This window comes from Bombina bombina, chromosome 1 (genome assembly GCF_027579735.1).
Source record: "Bombina bombina isolate aBomBom1 chromosome 1, aBomBom1.pri, whole genome shotgun sequence".
NCBI lineage: Eukaryota > Metazoa > Chordata > Amphibia > Anura > Bombinatoridae > Bombina > Bombina bombina.
The window spans coordinates 515,154,539-515,175,364 of record NC_069499.1 but is presented as its reverse complement, the minus strand read 5'-3'; the positions used below and the strand labels follow the sequence as shown (position 1 = coordinate 515,175,364).

General features: G+C 40.7%; 1 protein-coding gene across 3 annotated transcripts in view; it reads right to left on the bottom strand.

Moving 5' to 3' along the window:
* PMS1 (PMS1 homolog 1, mismatch repair system component) overlaps positions 1 to 20,826 on the bottom strand; it is a 508,329-nt gene that overhangs the window by 323,843 nt on the left and 163,660 nt on the right. For all 3 annotated transcript variants that reach the window (XM_053698612.1, XM_053698613.1, XM_053698614.1), the window contains exons 3-4: positions 12,336 to 12,518; positions 10,883 to 10,985 (exon numbers count right to left, since the gene is read on the bottom strand). In XM_053698612.1, the coding sequence (XP_053554587.1) occupies positions 10,883 to 10,985; positions 12,336 to 12,518 (286 nt within the window). The remainder of the gene's footprint in view (positions 1 to 10,882; positions 10,986 to 12,335; positions 12,519 to 20,826) is intronic.

The window sequence follows — 20,826 nt, the reverse complement described above, 5'->3', positions numbered from 1 at the left end:
TACTTCCATGCACTGAGCCACTGACGGGCGTGGAATGGAATGAAGGACACGGCAAGCATTTAGAAGTTTTGATAACCTGGACTCCGTCAGGTAAATTTTCATCTCTACAGAATCTATAAGAGTCCCTAGGAAGGAGACTCTTGTGAGTGGTGACAGAGAACTCTTTTCCACGTTCACTTTCCACCCATGCCAGAACTATCTCTGTATGAGACTTGGCAATTTGAAAGCTTGACGCCTGTATCAGGATGTCGTCTAGATACGGAGCCACCGCTATGCCTCGCGGTCTTAGATCTTTGTGAATCGGTATGTGAAGGTAGGCATCCTTTAAGTCCACTGTGGTCATGTACTGACCCTCTTGGATCATGGGTAGAATGGTCCGAATAGTTTCCATTTTGAATGATGGAACTCTGAGGAATTTGTTTAAGATCTTTAGATCCAAGATTGGTCTGAAGGTTCCCTCTTTCTTGGGAACCACAAACAGATTTGAATAAAATCCCTGTCCTTGTTCCGTCCGCGGAACTGGATGGATCACTCCCATTACTAGGAAGTCTTGCACACAGCTTAGGAATGCCTCTTTCTTTATCTGGTTTGCTGATAACCTTGAAAGATGAAATCTCCCTTGTGGAGGAGAAGCTTTGAAGTCCAGAAGATATCCCTGAGATATGATCTCCAACGCCCAGGGATCCTGAACATCTCTTGCCCACGCCTGGGCGAAGAGAGAAAGTCTGCCCCCCACTAGATCCGTTTCCGGATAGGAGGCCGTTCCTTAATGCTGTCTTGGGGGCAGCAGCAGGCTTTCTGGCCTGCTTGCCCTTGTTCCAGGACTGGTTAGGTTTCCAGGCCTGTCTGGAATGAGCAACAGTTCCCTCTTGTTTTGAAGCGGAGGAAGTTGATGCTGCTCCTGCCTTGAAATTTCGAAAGGCACGAAAATTAGACTGTTTGGCCTTTGATTTGGCCCTGTCCTGAGGAAGGGTATGACCCTTGCCTCCAGTAATGTCAGCAATAATTTCCTTCAAGCCAGGCCCGAATAAGGTCTGCCCCTTGAAAGGAATGTTGAGTAATTTAGACTTTGAAGTCACGTCAGCTGACCAGGATTTAAGCCATAGCGCCCTACGCGCCTGGATGGCGAATCCGGAATTCTTAGCCGTTAGTTTAGTCAAATGAACAATGGCATCAGAAACAAATGAGTTAGCTAGCTTAAGCGTTCTAAGCTTGTCAATAATTTCATTCAATGGAGCTGTCTGGATGGCCTCTTCCAGGGCCTCAAACCAGAATGCCGCCGCCGCAGCAGTGACAGGCGCAATGCATGCAAGGGGCTGTAAAATAAAACCTTGTTGAATAAACATTTTCTTAAGGTAACCCTCCAATTTTTTATCCATTGGATCTGAAAAAGCACAACTGTCCTCAACCGGGATAGTGGTACGCTTTGCTAAAGTAGAAACTGCTCCCTCCACCTTAGGGATCGTCTGCCATAAGTCCCGTGTAGTGGCGTCTATTGGAAACATTTTTCTAAATATAGGAGGTGGGGAAAAGGGCACACCGGGTCTATCCCACTCCTTGCTAAAAATTTCTGTAAGTCTTTTAGGTATAGGAAAAACGTCAGTACACACCGGCACCGCATAGTATCTATTCAGCCTACACAATTTCTCTGGAATTGCAACTGTGTTACAGTCATTCAGAGCAGCTAATACCTCCCCAAGCAATACACGGAGGTTCTCAAGCTTAAATTTAAAATTAGAAATCTCTGAATCAGGTTTCCCCGAGTCAGAGATGTCACCCACAGACTGAAGCTCTCCGTCCTCATGTTCTGCATACTGTGACGCAATATCAGACATGGCTCTAACAGCATTTGCGCGCTCTGTATCTCTCCTAACCCCAGAGCTATCGCGCTTGCCTCTTAATTCAGGCAATCTAGATAATACCTCTGACAGGGTATTATTCATGATTGCAGCCATGTCCTGCAAGGTAATCGCTATGGGCGTCCCTGATGTAATTGGCGCCATATTAGCGTGCGTCCCCTGAGCGGGAGGCGAAGGGTCTGACACGTGGGGAGAGTTAGTCGGCATACTTCCCCCTCGACAGAACCCTCTGGTGATAATTCTTTATAGATAAAGACTGATCTTTACTGTTTAAGGTGAAATCAATACATTTAGTACACATTCTCCTATGGGGCTCCACCATGGCTTTCAAACATAATGAACAAGTAGGTTCCTCTGTGTCAGACATGTTTAAACAGACTAGCAATGAGACTAGCAAGCTTGGAAAACACTTTAAAACAAGTTTACAAGCAATATAAAAAACGTTACTGCGCCTTTAAGAAACACAAATTTTCCCAAATTTTGAAATAACAGTGAAAAAATGCAGTTACACTAACGAAATTTTTACAGTGTATGTAATAAGTTAGCAGAGCATTGCACCCATTTGCAAATGGATGATTAACCCCTTAATACCAAAAACGGAATAAAAAATGACAAAAACGTTTTTTAAACAGTCACAACAACTGCCACAGCTCTACTGTGGCTTTTTACCTCCCTCAATACGACTTTTGAAGCCTTTTGAGCCCTTCAGAGAAGTCCTGGATCATGCAGGAAGAAGCTGGATGTCTGTGTCTGTAATTTTTGCTGTGCAAAAAAACGCCAAAATAGGCCCCTCCCACTCATATTACAACAGTGGGAAGCCTCAGGGAACTGTTTCTAGGCAAAATTCAAGCCAGCCATGTGGAAAAATCTAGGCCCCAATAAGTTTTATCACCAAACATATGTAAAAAATGATTAAACATGCCAGCAAACGTTTTAAAATACACTTTTATAAGAGTATGTATCTCTATTAATAAGCCTGATACCAGTCGCTATAACTGAATTTAAGGCTTTACTTACATTACTTCGGTATCAGCAGCATTTTCTAGCAAATTCCATTCCCTAGAAAAATATTTTAACTGCACATACCTTATTACAGGAAAACCTGCACGCTATTCCCCCTCTGAAGTTACCTCACTCCTCAGAATATGTGAGAACAGCAAAAGATCTTAGTTACTTCTGCTAAGATCATAGAAAACGCAGGCAGATTCTTCTTCTAAATACTGCCCGAGATAAACAGTACACTCCGGTACCATTTAAAAATAACAAACTTTTGATTGAAGATATAAACTAAGTATAAAACACCACAGTCCTCTTACGACCTCCATCTTAGTTGAGAGTTGCAAGAGAATGACTGGATATGGCAGTGAGGGGAGGAGCTATATAGCAGCTCTGCTGTGGGTGATCCTCTTGCAACTTCCTGTTGGGAAGGAGAATATCCCACAAGTAATGGATGATCCGTGGACTGGATACACTTAACAAGAGAAATCACACACACACCACTGTTGACCCAACAGAGAAAAAGGTCAGGCCTTAAAGTTTATAACCAGTACCCAAAAGTGGATGTGAAATAAGACAAGAACCCTAGACCTGGGGCCCAGAATCATCCTAGAACAAACGTCATCCCCCAGGGAACACAGGATACCCTGTCTGAAGCAATCAGACTCACAGGGGATGAGAACCAGGAAACCCAGAGAACGGGTGCAGGACTCACTCGTAATTCCCAGACCAAAGGGAAGAGAATACTCTTACCCGGAGGAAAACACCCCCCCAACAAGGTGCTAGGCCTTGACAAAGTCACGCAATTTCCCTAGAGCCCAAAGGCCCCAAGGGCAACACTAAGGGAAATGAGAACGAGAACAGAGTCACCCGAAAGAGAGTAGAAGAAAGGCTAGTCTCCATAATCCTTTCAGATTAACGTTCCAGAGGACCACACCCAAGGCAGAAGAATGCACCCAGGCAGAAAAACATCCCCTAAGCAAAAAGCTTAGAAAAAGAGACAACACTTCCTATCGCCCCTGATATGGAGACGACTACCTCCCAAAGGAAGACAGAGCCTCACGGCATTCACTTCCTAATTAAGTGGCCAAAGCCGCCAGAAAAACCGGACGAAGTCCAGAAAGTCTCGACCCAAAGGAAGAGAACCTCTAAAAGGAACAAGTCCTAAAAGGACACTTCCAAAAAGACCATGAAAGCCAAAACCGTAAGAACGGCGGTATGAAGGACCTAAATCCTCCAAGCCTCCAACCCACAATGGGAAGGAACACTCTAGTTCCCGGACAAATCTGAAACGACTGAGCATGTCGATGTGGATCTCAACGGAGTCCCGGCCTACTAGCATGAAAGGCAAATGAGGACTGCAATCCCCCATGCCCCTAAGCAACCACAGACCCTCAAGTCCTCTCAGGATGCTAGTTTAAGCCTGTAAAATAAAACATGTAAACAACACAAAGCATATTGTGGTCACTAGGCGCCCTCACCAGACCAACCAGACATAAAAAGGCGCAACATTTCTGAACTAGGCCTCAAAGACAGAAGGATTTGTACCCAGTCAGGACCAGCCTGAAACCTAGGGCCACAGCACTGTCAAGGCCACATAGAGTCTCCCCCCCAAGATGGAGGGATAAAGAACAGTCAGACAGACCTTTGTAAACAATGCGACCACAAAATCGAAAGTATTAATTCCAGAGAAGAAAGATCCCGAAGGAAACATCACACCACATCCTGAGCTTTAAACCAAATAAAAATCATCCTCACTGGAAGAAAATAAAAGTTAAGGCAACCCGTAGGTTATCGCCCAGGAAGAACGGACAGAGCGGCAGGACCAGCCCAACAGGGGTCCGAGACTTCCAAGCTCAGAACTGGAAAAGCATACACAAATAACAAAGACTATAAGAAGATTACTTAATCCCCTTATGTCTATGCATGCAAGCCAGTCGAAGATTAAGACTGATAATCCCCAGACCCATTAAAAATTGGGATCCTCCAGCAACGCCAAAAACGTGCCTTAGAAGAACACAAAGGCGCGCCAGTCTATAACAAAAGGCGTAACATACCTCCGCCGGGACAAAAGAAAACACCGGCCCCGAAGGATGACCCCCTGAGGCCTCAGGGGCAGTCGCTCCTCCGGAGCGCTGAACTGGACCAGGTAATCCCACGCCTGAAGAACCCCGGTTAACGGAACACGGATAATATCAAAAGCACACTCCTGGAAGGTGCATGTGTGCCAGCGCCAAAGATATGGCCATGCGGAACCGTGTCGTAACCTCTGATGGTAACAGCCCACACTCCCTAGAAGGATAAGTAGCGTTTGAGTTACCTACCTGCATAGTAAGAGTTCGTGGTACGGAACTTGTCTCGTGAGAAATAGAATCCCCAGAGGAGGATGGCTCAGTGGGCACCTGATTCCCCGATCCAGAGCACTCTAAAACGGCATTCGAAATATAACTGATGGGCATGTATCACCCGGGCCAATTCATATTCTTCGCATGAAGTAAAGTCTGAATCAGAGACATCCGTCTCCAAAAAAAAAATCAGAATCCTCCATAACTGGGACACTGAATAAAAAATGGACCAATAAGAAAAATCTAAATGGCACCTTACACCCCCAATGGCTGGGGCACTCACCACCTCCAGAGAACCAGACACCAGCGGACCAGGATTTCTCCATCGCCACACGGTCAGGAAAGCGGAAATGGAGTCACAAGGTAAACTGTGCAGTCCATGCAAAAGCGCGCCCGACCGTAAAGGCTGCGTCACTAGACATAGGCCTTTATGTTCCAAAATAACCATAAGTAGAAGCAACACTACACAGTAGCAGACAGAATCACATAACAAACATGATTATAAACCCCCCTGTTCAATAACCCCCTTTCAGGAGATATTAACCTTTGATTCCTAGATACAAAAAGGAGCCTAACTGAGACACTATGTTAAAGTTATCCCCGAAAGGTTGAAGCCCCTCTCGGATAAACAGTTGTAATTACAATACATCTATGATAAAAGTAAAATGAAATAAGAAAAATTAAACAGGAAGACGGCTCTTCAAGTGTGACAGATAGTAGGGTTGCTTCTGCCATGGACTTGAGAGAAAAAGCAGGCAGCGAAACTTGTCAACGCTGATTGCTTGTGGAGCTGTTAATATGATTCAGGATAGTTTCGCAGAAGGACTCTCCCCCATGCTCTCACTGAGAGGCTGATAGGACTACTTAAAATTCCAGTCCCATGCCGAAGAGCACTTCCCTCCATAAAAGACTATCGAAAAGTTCTGACACTTCTCTGCCAACCTCCAGGGACGAAAGGCAAAGAATGACTGGGAGATGAGAGAAGTGGGGGAGGTATTTAAGCCTTTGGCTGAGGTGTCTTTGCCTCCTTCTGGTGGCCAGGTTCTGAATTTCTCAAAATTAATGAATGCAGCTGTGGACTCTTTCCATTTATGAAGAAAAACCCTTAATTATGGTTCCAAGGAGGAAAAAATGGCTCAATGACAGTCTTAACCATAACTAAAGTCAGAAAAAAACATAGAAAGTCAAAAAGATTAGCAATCTTCCTGTGAAACAAAAAGAGCTGAAAACTGACCATTTAAAGAATTGGCGGATAAATAAGAAAAAGCTGAGGAAAAAGCAGAATCCTAGGATTTCTGAAAGAAAACTAGGGAAAATCATAAACTATACACTAGGGGAAAAAAGACCTTCCAAATCTTATGGAAAACCTCCCTGGTCACAGGTTTTATAAGCCTAAACCAAAATCTACAGAAAAAACTACAGAAAACTCTCTGTCTAAGAACTAAACATTCAATCTCCAAACCATCAAGTTTAGAAACTTGAGTTCCTGATTTGAAAGAACAGACCTTGAAACAGAGCCCAAGCCAGAGCAAAGAGAGACACAGATGATCTATCCTGCCTGATCCTAGCAATCACCTTTGGAAAAAGAAGAAAAGGGAAAAAAAAAAGCTAAATGAAATAACCAGGAAGCTCTAAGAGCATCCACAAACTCTGCCATAGGATCCCTGGACCTCGCAAAAAAAAACCTGGGAAGCTAGATGTTCAACAAAGAAGCCATCAGATCTACCTCTGGGAGACCTCAAAGAATCAAACTCAAATTGAAAACATCCAGATAAAGAAAGCATTTCCCTGAATGCAAGAAATGATGACTGAGAAAATCTGCTTTCCAGTTACAAAAATATAAAATGCAGGGATTAGACAACAAATATCCCCTGTCCAGGAAAGAATCCAAGATACTTACCCCATGGCTAAGGGGCTAAGAGAGCCCCCCCCTTGATGATTGATATATGCCACTGACATTGTCTAAATAAAAAAACACAGATGAGACTCAGCAGGCGCAAACTCTGTAGGGACTTTAAAATACACAAAGCTTTCAAAACATATATTTGAAAATACTTCACTCAAGGAGACAAAACTCCCTGCACTTTCAGCTTTCACAGACCCCCAAAACTACATCCCAGCCTGAAAGCCAAAAAAAAGCTACCAAAAAGACTGTGCTGTAGATCCAAAGGTTTACCGGAACAGAGCCTGTAATGGGCAGTAAGGTGCTCCCTAATTCCTGACGCGTTTCACGCATGCGTCCATGCGCTTCATTAGAGACAATGCTCTAACCTGCACTGGGACCTTAAATAGGCCATATCAGCCAATAGATGTCTTGTGTCAATTAAGTATTCAGTGTGGTTATAATTAGTGCATTGGTAAAATTCAATTGTGTTAACTTTTATGCTGGCAATTCAATATCATTGCCAGCCTCAGTGAAAAGCAGGTTCCAGTGGAGGGAAAGAGGAACAGATAAACTAAATGACAGTATACAAGATGATCAAGAATTGTTGAGAGTCAAATATAAAAACTTCATCAATCACTATTTTGAGGTTATTTTAACAATATAACTATAGTTGTGGATTTTAGGATTTAATTCTATAGAACCAAAAAGATTCTCAGTATATGGGTGATACAGGATAGTTGCATAAAAATTACAAATATAAAAACATAAATTATGCTTACCTGATAATTTCATTTCCATCTGTATACGAAGAGTCACAGCTGCATTCCTTACTTGTGGGAAATACTGAACCTGGCCACCAGGAGGAGGCAAAGACACCCCAGCCAAAGGCTTAAATACCTCCCCCACTTCCTCAAAACCCCAGTCATTCTGCCGAGGGAACAAGGAACAGTAGGAGAAATATCAGGGTGAAAAAGGTGCCAGAAGAAAACATTTCAAATTTAGGGCCGCCCATCGGAGAACACGGGCGGGAGCTGTGGACTCTTCCCATACAGATGGAAATGAAATTATCAGGTAAGCATAATTTAGGTTTTCTATCTTAATATGGGAAGAGTCCACAGCTGCATTCCTTACTTGTGGGAAACATATACCCAAGCTCTAGAGTACACAGAATGCTAATGGGAGGGAAAAAAGATAGGCGGACCCTAATCTGAGGGCACCACAACCTTTATCCCAAAGGCTGCTTCAGCAGAAGCAAAAACATCAAACTTGTAAAATTTTGGAAAATTTTAGGGCGAGGTAAAGCATTAAAAGGCCACAGACACCGCCGTCTGAACTGAGCAGTAACGTCTGGTGAAAAAAGGTCCCCTCCAGATGGAGGATCAGCAATGCTACGGAAAAACTGCATGTGTAGAGATATAAGAATGTAGGGTACGCACCTCAATGGACGACAACTCCTCAGAGGTGGACAGCTCCGTGGTATCAAACATGTTTGATATTATCACATTATCAAGGCATATGAAACATAATTGAGAGGGCGGAACTAAAGCCTCCTCACCATATAAACAGGAATTACTCATTAGGAATAGAGAGAGAGTGCCCTCTAAAGTAACAGAATCCTCCATCGCTAGTGCAATAACCGGAGAACTAGAGAAATAAAACATCTTATTTTATTCAATAAAACAGCACCCTTATACCCCAATGGCTGGGGCACTCACCACCTCCTATGACCCAGACAGTACAGAGATTTATGACTCATCTCTGATAGACACCCGGTCAGGAAAAATGGACTGAATCACATAGTGCACAATGCAGGACTGACCCTGCTATGAGAAAGCACGCCAAGCTTGTAAGCTGCATGGCTCTCAAAGTGAAAGTGAAACCTGTATATTCCATAACAGCCTATGAGCCCATAACATCTCACACATAAAAGCAGCATAAAATCAAATAAACATATAAGATTATCCCCCCCCCCCCGTTCAATAATCCCCCTAAGGAGATATTAACCCTTGATTCTATACAGATAAAAGGAGTCATACTGTCACCATGTCTTCTTGCGTTATCATACATGTATAAAATATGAAACGATCTTACTAGAATCTACGTCGTGGAAAAGGAACATGGCCCTTCAAGTGTGACAGATTGTAGCATCACTACTGACATGGACTTGAGTGAAGAAAGCAGGCAGCGAAACTCGTCAACGCTGATTGCCTATGGAGCGGTAATATAAGTCAGGATGGATTCTCATAAAGACTCTCCCTGCATCTCCGGACTCTAACTTTCATCCATGCTCTCACTGAGAGGCTGACAGGACTACTTAAAACTCCAGTCCCATCTTGAAGAGTACTACCATCCATAAGAGACGACTCCAAAATCTTCTAACTCTTCTCTGACAACCTCCTGTGACGAAAGGCAAAGAATGACTGGGGTTATGAGGAAGTGGGGGAAGTATTTAAGCCTTTGGCTGGGGTGCCTCTGCCTCCTCCTGGTGGCAAGGTTCAGTATTTCCCACAAGGAATGCAATTATGGACTCTTCCCATATTAAGATGGAAAAGATAAAGTGAGAATTAAAAAGAAAAATATATATTTAAACCAGTATATCACTCGTCTAAATTTAAAACAATAATGAACATCGTGGGAGAAAAAGAAGGAAATAATGGGAGAAACTAACATTATGTATATATATATATATATATATATATATATTCTCCCGTACATATAAGAGAAATGAGGACAAATTTGTTCAATTATATTGTATTCTGGGTATTATTACTTTTTTTGGTGTGTATAAGACAACACTTGTAGTAAGGTTCTAGTCCTCATTCCTAGTTCCTACCAAAAAGACAGGCTGATAATCTAGCCATAAAGACAGGGACTGTCTTGTCGTAGGAACCAAATAAATTATCTGACAAAGATCCTTGCAGAAAAAGTAATTTAAAATGTAACACCTTATTAATTAGAAAAACAACAACAACATTAATCTAAAGTTGGGTAGAAGGAATAGGGAATATCACATCCGATCCTTATATCAAATTAGAACCCAACACTAATTAAAAACAAAAGATTTGGCCAGGTAGCTAATGGGGAGTGTGAATGGTGAAAATAAGTGCTTTTGGAGGTATAGGGTTAACATCTATTATCAAGCATTCAAACAGGCATTGCTATGAGCTCAAAGACGTCCTCCTGCCTGCAAACTTCATGGGGGTTACCCAGTCGGCCGATTTCTGACTAAAAGCCCTATATCACTATCAACAGAACACTGCAAACACACAGATTACCTAATTCATTATATATAGGTATAGATACGGACCATATTCATGTGTCCTAGTAAACTAGAAACAAGTTGCAACTCAATTTATTATAATAGTAATATTTTCTTAATGAACTCACTGTGTGTATTACACTAGCATAGGTTAACGTCAGTTAGAAACGCTGCCTTTTATAACTAAATTCCTTTTAACATATAATGTTATCACAAAATCGTGTGTGTATCACACCAACAGCAGTAAAGCTTTTTGTCTTTAAAGTTAACTAACATTATGTATATATATTCTCCCATACATACAAGAGAATAAATTCTCTGACAAAGATCCTTGCACCATAGCTGAAGCATACACTTTCATTCTTCCCCTTCCTCCTGCAGAGGCAAAGACAAGACTAGTTACCAGTAAGGTGGGAGGGGTTTAGGAATCTTTGCCTATTACTAGTGGCCAGGAACACTAATTCCCAGGAGTAATTGATAATGGACTCTCACCACCTATATGAAAGAAATTCAGGTACTAAACATAAAAATAACTTACCCTGTCCAAGGTGTGATGGTTTTTGAGAAATAATATGCCCACTACTATCCAAAACATAAAGGGTGCTAAATTCATCAGAAGCGGTCTTCGTAGTTATTTGAACCTAACAATTAAAAAAAACAAAACTACATTTTAACAAGGCGTAGACAGTAAAACTTGCAAGTTTCATTGTATTTATTGTTACTATAATACACAAAAATGTTTTATTTTTATTTTTGTATATACTATATACTATAACATGTAAATGTTAGTTTTCTTAGGTTTCTTTTATCACAAATGCAAATTTAGTTATATGCACTACTTAAAGGGACACTCAATCAAAATTAAACTTTCATTATTCAGAGAATGCTATTTTAAACAACTTTCCTATTTACTTCCATTAACAAAATGTGCACATTCTTTTTATATTTAAACTTTTTGAGTCACCAGCTCCTACTGAGCATGTGCAAGAATAAGTGTGTATGCATTTGTGACTGGCTGATGGCTGTCACATGGTACGTGTATGCATTTGTGATTGGCTGATGGCTGTCACATGGTACAGGGGGAGTGGAAAAAGACATACCTTAAAATTGTCAGAAAAAAAATCTACTACTCATTTGAAGTTCAGACTAAGTGCTATTGCATTGTCTCGTTATCTTGCATTTGTTGATTATGCAAATCTGCTGTGTTGACTGGTCCTTTAAATCCATTTTACTTGTAAGCCATATAGCTCACAATTAAAAAGCACAGGAAATGAAACTTTATATTAAATTAAAACTCCAGAGACACAAAACATCGCATTACTCTATACAAAAAAAGTAAGACACCTATTCCAAGTCTCCATATATTAGTTATGTTCTCATGAAACAATTATACCCTAGGCCTTAGTAGGAAGCCAGACTGCACATACCACTCCCTATGGGACTTTAGCTATTATCCATCTTTTTGTAATATTCAACAAGATTTTGATTTTAAAAAAATGGAGCTCCTAGGCTTTTGTTTTCCAAGCACTTCTATGGTCAACTAAACCTAATTATAAAAAAAAAAGAGCAGTCAATCAAAATGTATTATTATATATCATTCCAAAAAAGTTGCATACAGCCTAAATGATGCTGGCTCCCCACAGCTGGTCTTAAAGAGCCATCATAGTAAAAAATAAATAAAATCACATGCTATAATTTATTGGAGAATGCAATATCATTAACGAGCCTGCAACTCTGTGTGTTTAATCACCCACTTGTGAGCCACAGAGAACTGCTGGTTCCAAGTGAAATCTGCCACTACTTGTACAGCTAGGTTGTGTGACTAGCACTGCTAATTGGGTCAGTGGCATAATTATAACAGTGCAATTGGTTAGGTGCTCAGGCAATAAAGAAATTATAATTATACAATATTTAATGTAATCTGATTTTCAAGTTTATATGTGGAATTTATTTAAGAAAATGTTGACAGATACTGTATGCTCAAACCACACCTCAGCTACAGAGCAGATTGAGCCTAAAGCTTCTCCTCGAAAGCCATACGTCTCTAATTTCTCCAAATCTTCATGACTGTTGATTTTCGAAGTGTAGTGCTTCACTCCCATCACAGGTGCATCAGCTGCTTTGATTCCATTTCCATTATCTCGCACTTCAATCTTGTCAAATCCAAAATTATCCTGAAAAAAAATAAAATAAAATGGAAAATCTGTAGACAAAGATCTGAGCTCAACCATAAAAGGACAAGGCTATGTATAAATGTGGTAAGTTATAATTAAACTATTTAAAAACACACACACACTTTATATACAGCTACTCGATTAGAGCAGAACTCTCCTTCAATCCAACAACATACCGGGTTGCTCTGTTTGTGACTTCTTTATAATCCATTTAAAATTTCCCAAGGTCAGACTCCTACTTGTAGTAAGGAAACCTCCTAAAGGTACTCTGGGTAAAACCATCAAGCCTTTATTCTGGTATAAAGTTAAAAAATGATCATACCTTATATGTCTGAAGTTACACCAAGTGAGTGTTAACCTATTGTGTACAGTGATATTTTGCTGTTAAAATACTATTGGCTTTATTTATGTGCCTGGTTTTATTGCATACATTGGTGAGCTTCTGACTCATAACAAGATGTGAACAGAAAGGCACGAGGAAAACATATGTACCTGACAAGGACATATTATCCTTATACCCAATATAAGAAGCTTACCGCATCATTTGAAATGAGGTAGTAGCATTCAAATAAATCCCTACAGGGTTCCAATTTCAATATATCGGGATTAGAAAGTTGTTGTTTTTGTTTTTTTATTTGTTTTTTTTTAAAATCATCTTTATTTGTGTCAAGAGAAAGTTTACATATTTTGGAGGCGCAGCTCCATCAGTTTTTACACAAAAGCCTGTACTGTATTCAAAAGTGAAGAGTAAAAAGGCAAAGTAGCTACAGTAACAAAAATGCTCACCATCAATTTGGTGTTTTTAGGTGCAACATTTAGAAATGTTCTTAAAATATTGATAACAATGATTTAGGATGGGTAAGGGAAAAGCCTCCCCCCATCCCAATGTTTGATACAATTCAACCCTAATATTCTGTATAATATTTTGCAGATCAGATCAACCCTTCAATAGTATCACAACAATTGGGAGCATAAAAAAGTTTGATATATAATGCTTATACCTCAACAATGTACATTTCAACAGTGTTAATTCTTGTGTTTAACTTGCATCAGTCTTCATATGAGTGAAATAGAGTAATTTAGTTACAATTCCAGAGGTCCATGTATTGATGTCACTTATCTAACGTTTAGTGAGTTATGGATTGTTTCATCAGTCCTGCCTGTGAATGAGTATTACTGGCTGTCTCTGTTTGCACTCCATCTCATAATCATGTATTCGTTCTGAACCAGCTCGTTGTTTTTGAGATAGTGGTATCTCTCCAATAAAAGCAAATTGTCTACTTGGTGTTTCCAAGAGGAGATGTCCAGTATGTCCGCAGTTTTCCATCTCTGTGGTATTAAAGTTTTAGCACTGTTTATCATTATGTGTAACAATGACTGCTTTACCTCATCTGGTAGTTTATGGAATAGTAAGATGTATGGTTCGACTGTGATATGTGTAGATAATGTTTTGTTGATATGTGTGATTATGTCTCTCCAGAAGGTGCCCAGCCTGTCACAGTGCCACCAAACGTGAAGCATGTCCGCGTGTTCGCCACAGCCCCTCCAACAATGTTTACTGACATTTTTATATATTTTTTGTAGGCGTATTGGTGTTAGGTACCAACGAGACAGGAATTTATAATTCATTTCTTGAATCTTGGCTGAGGATGATGCTCTTTTATGTGTGAAAAATTTTGGACCATTCTTTAGGGGAGATGTCTATGCCTAGTTCTAATGTCCATTTATGACAATAAGAAGGGAGAGCGCCAGAACAAGGGTCTGTGAGAATCCTGTACAGCGATGAAATGGTATGGCGGGGGGTAATGTGTCAGTGTGCAAAGGTGTTAAAAGGGTGTTAGCGGGCGTGACATATTGTGTTTTTGTTTGTGGGTATTGAGGTAGTGTGTTAGTTGCGTGTGAGTGAACCAGGACAAGTGAGTATTTGCCATTTTGCCTGTTATCTCCTGTAGTGAAAGGATTTTCCCCTCTGGTGCAATGTCCGGTCCCTTAATTGTGGGGGGGGGGGGGGGGGGCTGGCTGTTCTGCTTTAAATTTTTGCATGAATGAGAAGTCCGGGTTTTCAATAAAAATTGCATCCCATTGTGCGAAGAATTCTGCTAGTAGTGGGTTTTCTCGAATTTTGTCTGGTCTGTGTGATGATTGTAGCCATGCCAGCCCACCCACGTTTTCCAGATGCAAACTTTCCCTATCCAGTTGTATCCACTGCTTGTTGATAGAGTGTTGACTCCAATCTACTATTCTTTGAAATATTGTTGCTAGTCTGTATAGTGGAATAAGTGGAAGTCCCAATCCTCCCCTCTTTTTAGGTAAGTATAGTGTTTTTTTTGGCACTCTGGGTCTAATTCCGCTCCATATAATTTTTTCTATGTTACACTGCAACTGATTAAAGGGACACTTTTTTTTCTTCGTTCTCTTGCTATCTTTATTTGAAAAATTAATTCCAGTACCTTGGACAGCACTTATTTATTGGTGGATGAATGTATTCACCAATCAGCAAGAACAACCCAGGTTGTTCATCAAAATGGGCTTACGTCTAAACTTACATTCTTGCTTTTCAAATAAAGATACCAAGAGAATGAAGAACATCAGCTAATAGGAGTAAATTAGAAAGTTGCTTAAAATTGCATGCTCTATCTGAATCAGAAAATAAAAATTTTGGGTTCAGTGTCCCTTTAAGATATTCTTTCGGCAAAGTTATGGGTAGTGTTTGTAGCACATATAAATATATGAGGTATGATATTCATTGTAATAGTGTGAATTCTCCCTATCCAAGATAGTGGCTTGTTTTTCCAACTTGAAAGATCTCTTACTACATTGTTCAGTAGGAGTTTGAAGTTGGCCGCATATAGGTCTTGGTGGTTGCTGGTTATTAGTATCCCTAAGTATTTTAGTTGTGATTGCTGAAAGCGTAGGGGACAATTCTCTATCACCCTATTTATACATTGTGTGGGGATGTTCACATTCAAAACCAGGTTAAGGTGGAAATTTGACACTTTACCATATTCTGTGAATACTCCCAGTAGTGCTGGGAGGGAGGCTTATAAGTCTGTCAGGGTAAGTATGACATTGTCCGCATACATTGCAAGTTTGTATTCTGTCAGTTGTGTAGATACACCTCTAATGCCCGGGTCGGACCTAATCCTGCTTGCCAAAGCTTCTATGGATATGGCAAACAGTATGGGCGACAGGTGGATAGCCCTATTGTGTACCATTGTTTATTTTAAACGGGTCAGAAAGGACAGAATTGGTTTTGACTCTAGCAGTGGGGTTGGTGTAAAGGGAGAAAACTTTGTCTATGAAATGTTTACCTATGTTCATTTTGGACAGGGTGGCCCTGAGAAAATCCCAGTTCACCCTATCAAAGGCCTTTTCGGCGTCCGTCAAAATAAGGGCCATGGGTTAGTTTTTACTTCTTGCGTGTGTCATCAGCTGCAGGATTTTCAGGGTATTATCCCTGGCCTCTCTGCCTGCGATGAAGCTAACCTGGTCAGGTGCTACTAATTGTGGGAGTAATGGGTTCAGCATATCAGCTAATATTCTTGCCATCATTTTTATATCTGTGCTCAGGAGAGATATAGGCCTGAAGTTTTCTAGTATGTCAGGGGGTCTATCTGGCTTCGGCAAAACCGTGATATGGGCCTCAAGCATAGAGACAGGAAAGCCCTTCGCCTTATCAAGGGAGTCAAATAACTTAGCGAGCCTCGGTGCAAGGATGTTAACAATTTTTTTATAATACTTGGTACCGAAACCGTCCGGAACTGGGCTTTTTCCCGTGGGTAGGGCCTTAACTGCCGCTTTTTTTTCAGTCACTCTAATGGGGAGATCTAAGGTTTGGGATTGCTCGTTGTTTAATTTGGGTAGATCTCTGTTTCTCAAGTATGTGGAGATGGCCTCTCGTTTACTGTCTAACGTCTCAGAGTGTTCAGCGTTTGCAATATTATATAAATCTGAGTAGTATGAGCGAAATATTTCAGCGATTGAAATGCTATCAGACTGAATCTGACCTGTTTTGTCTTTAAGTTGACGTATATGTGTTTTTATATGTTTGTGTTTAAGTGATCTGGCTAAAAGCCTCCCTGCTTTATGACCTTGATCATAGCGGCTCTTTTCTGTTGTTCTTGTTGAAGGAACGTGTTTAGTTCTTTTCTCATTTGGTTAAGGCTGGTGTTAAGCTCTGTATTTTTTGGTTCTTTTTTATGCTTTTGTTCTATGTGTTTTAAGTCCCGCAACAGGGATCTGTACTTATTTCTACTCTGTTGTACTAGGTGTGCTTTGTGTTTTATTAGCTCTCCTCTTAGTACGCATTTGTGTGCCTCCCGTATGTTTGTGTTATAACCCTGAACAAAAAGTGTGAGTGTACTTGTTTTTGTGAGGATTTCCTGAAAGCAGTTCTGTAGAATTTATGCAGCTTACTTGAATAGGTTAACTTAAGCAAAGTGATAGATGTTACAGATAGCTTAATTACAATATGCAATTGGCAATATTAAACTATCTGTCTTAATGTTTGCCTATAAACTATTTCTCCAGAGTCACTGCAGACTTGGAGGTTATAGCTTTAAGCAGAAGGTAACCATACAAATACAATCAGGTATAAATGAGAGAGAGAGATTTCAGTAACAATTCACAGGTTACTAAGCATGAAGCTAAATTGACTTAGCATAAGATAATAAGTTATACAACCTGCCTTAGACCTTAGTGAGTTAGAGTCCAGTGCTGCTACAGGTTTCCCAGGAACAGAAGAGTTCAGCGTGTATGAGAATGCTGAACTGCAGGTAACAAGCTTGAGAGTGAGAGGTGAGAGCTGTGGCAGTAGCTGATGATGTCAGTCCTGCACACAGGTGGTTCTGTGTGAGAGGGAGAGAGCTGCAGCACAGGAAGTGGTTGCTCTGTGTAGCAGAAGAATGATTCCCCTATGTCAGATAGCAGATTGGCTGAGAAGCTTTCTCATGCAGGGATGTGAAAACATTAATCCAGCAATGAGGTAAGAGAAGTGGGAGGTTATATAGGGAGTAAGGACAATTGCTTAAAGAGACAGCATAAGCTACACTGTAGAATCTGACATAGCCCCCCCGAAAAGGAACCCACCACGAGGGTTCAGGGAGCTGGACGGTCTGGGTTTCGGCGATGAAACAGGGAAACACATCTCAGGGCAGATACAGAAGCAGCTGGTTCCCAAGTATCCTCAGAATGATCAAAGCCCTTCCAGTGAATCAAGTATTCCAGTGTCCCGCGTCTACGTCTGGAGTCAATGATAGACTGCACCTCATACTCTTGATCGTGTGAGACTGTATGCGAGACTGTATTTGCAGATAATTTGTCAGAAAGACAAGGCTTTACCAGAGAGACATGAAATGTGGGATGAATTTTATAGATGTCGGGAAGACTAAGTGTAACAGTAGCAGGATTTTTAATATCCACAATTGGAAATGGTCCAATGAATAATTTACTCAATTTCTTTGAGGGAGTATGTAATTTTAAATTTTTCGTTGACAACCATACCATTTGGCCTATCTGATACGTTGGTTGAGGAGTGTGACGTAAGTCATAGTATTTTTTCTGCGAATTTTGAGTATGTTGTATATTTTGTTGAGCAATGGTGAAAGTTTGAGAGATATCGTTAACTGTATCATTCACTTTTGGGTTGGAACTTGGTAAGTATGGGTAAAAAGAAAGATTCTAGGATGTAAGCCATAGTTGACGTAGAATGGACAAAGTCGAGTGGAGGAGTTGGTAGCATTGTTGTAGGCAAACTCTGCCAAAGCTAAATGCTTTGTCCACATTTCTTGTTGATTTGAGCAAAAGCAATGCAGATACTGCTCCAACCATTGGTTGGTTCGTTCCACTTGCCCGTTGGATTGGGGATGGTAAGAGGTCGTAAGTTTTTGAGTGATATGCAGAGTTTGACAAAGAGATTTCCAAAAACGTGAGGTAAACTGTGAACCCCTGTCCGAGAGTATCACCGTGGGAAGTCCATGTAACTGAACAACTTCTTTAATGAATAACTCACTGGTTTCCTGAGCTGTCGGCAACCCAACTGCTGGAATAAAATGTGCCATTTTACTCAAAAGATCTACAACAACTAGTATTGTAGAAAAGGAAAAAGAGCTTGGGAGGTCAACGATAAAATCCATAGCAATATGGCTCCAGGGAGTTTCGGGTACTGGATAAGATTGGAGTAACCCAACAGGGAAATGACGAGACGGTTTGGAAGTAGAACAGGTTGTACACTGTGCGATGTATTCCTGAACTGTTGAGGTCATCGCTGGCCACCAATAGTGTCATCATAGTAAGTCCAGAGTTTAATTAAGACCTAAGTGTCCAGATGTTGGAGAGTCGTGGCAGGAGTAAAGGAGTTGTAACCTATATTGCGGTGGTATGTAAAGGAGGTTTCCATGGTAGTATAAGCCGTCCGCCCTTGCTTGCAAGAGATGCAATGGCTTTGAGGAATCCTGGGTTTGACAGGTTTGGAATTCAGGATGTGGGGATATAAGTAACCCCAGAATTTTAGAATTAGGAATGACTGTGGATGGAACTTCTTCAGAAGGAGGTCTAGAATCCCGTCTGGATAGTGCGTCCGCTTTACCATTACGACTTCCCGGCCGGTACATAATCAGAAAGTCAAAACGAGAAAAATATAGATTCCATCGTAGTTGTCTGGAAGATAGGGTTCTGTTCTGCTGTAAATATTGCAAGTTTTTGTGATCAGTTATAACTATAACAGGGAAAGTAGCACCTTCTAGAAGGTGTCGCCACTGTTCAAATGCAGTTTTAATTGCCAATAATTCTTTTTCCCCCACGGGATAATTGCGTTCAGCAGGAGACAGGAGTCTGGAGAGATATGCTACTGGATGTAACTTATCTGTTAAAGATGTTTTTTGCGAGAGTATAGCCCCGAGAGCATAATCTGATGCGTCCACTTCGACAATAAACTGTAAGTTGGGGTCTGGGAACTGCAGAATGGGTGCTGTGGTGAAATCTGTTTTTAGTTTTTCGAATACCCTTTCACAGTCCTTAGTCCAGTCAAATGAGTTTTTTCCCTTAGTTAGGTCAGTTAGAGGTTTTGCCGTGTGTGCAAAATTATGTATAAATTTTCGGTAAAAGTTGGCAAAGCCAAGAAACCTCTGTACCTGTTTCTTGGTTTTAGGAGTTGGCCATTATGTTATAGCATGTATTTTTGAATCGTCCATAGTGATTCCTGTGCTTGAGATAACATAACCCAGAAATGTCACTTCAGGCCTGTTGAACTCACATTTCTCTAATTTTGCGTACAATTTGTGTTGTCTTAAACGAGCTAATACTGTTCTAACATGAGTTAAATGTTGTTGTTGGGATTCAGAGAAGATAAGTATATCGTCTAGGTACACAACTACAAAATTGTCTAAGATGTCATGAAAGATGTCATTAATAAAGCATTGAAATGTTGCTGGAGCATTACAAAGACCAAACGGCATGACAGTATATTCGTAAAGGCCATATCGAGTTCTAAATGCTGTCAACCATTCATCTGCAGCCCTCATTCGTATGAGGTTATATGCACCCCTGAGATCCAATTTTGTAAAGATCTTGGCAGTGCGTAACCTCTCAATAAGTTCGGGTATTAACGGGAGTGGGTAACAGTTTTTCTTTGTTCTTTTATTTAGCTCCCGATAGTCAATTATGGGCCTAAGTGACTGGTCTTTATTTTTAACAAAAAAGATTCCAGCTCCAGCTGGGGACGTGGATGGTCTAATAAAACCTTTTGCTAGGTTTTCTTGTAGGTATAACTTTAAGTGATCTAATTCAGGTCTTGATAGAGGATATATGTGCCCAACGGGAATTGTTGCACCAGGCAAAAGGTCAATGGGGCAATCGTATGACCTATGGGGCGGTAGAACCTGTGCCTCTGTTTTGTTGAACACATCCTGAAAATCCTCTAGATCACTAGGTAATATAACATCCTTTGTGAGTAAAATATGAGGTAATGGAAAACAAGTGAGTGCAGTAGGAAGAAGTTAAATCAACAGTCATACGTTGCCAGTCAAAGGTTGGTTTGTGTATGTGTAACCAAGACAACCCAAGGATAATTGGGTATAGAGGACTTGGAATTAAGTCGAAAGATATTGATTCCCTATGTCCAGATCTAGTACAGAGTAATAAAGGTGTTGTTTCATGTGTAATGGGGCCTGTGGAGAGAGAAGAGCCATCAACTAAATTAATAGAGACAGGAGACTGTTTTGCTAGGAAGGGAATTTTATTTAAATTGACAAAATGAATATCAATATAACTTGATGACGCTCCTGTGTCAATAAGAGCCTCAACTTCTATG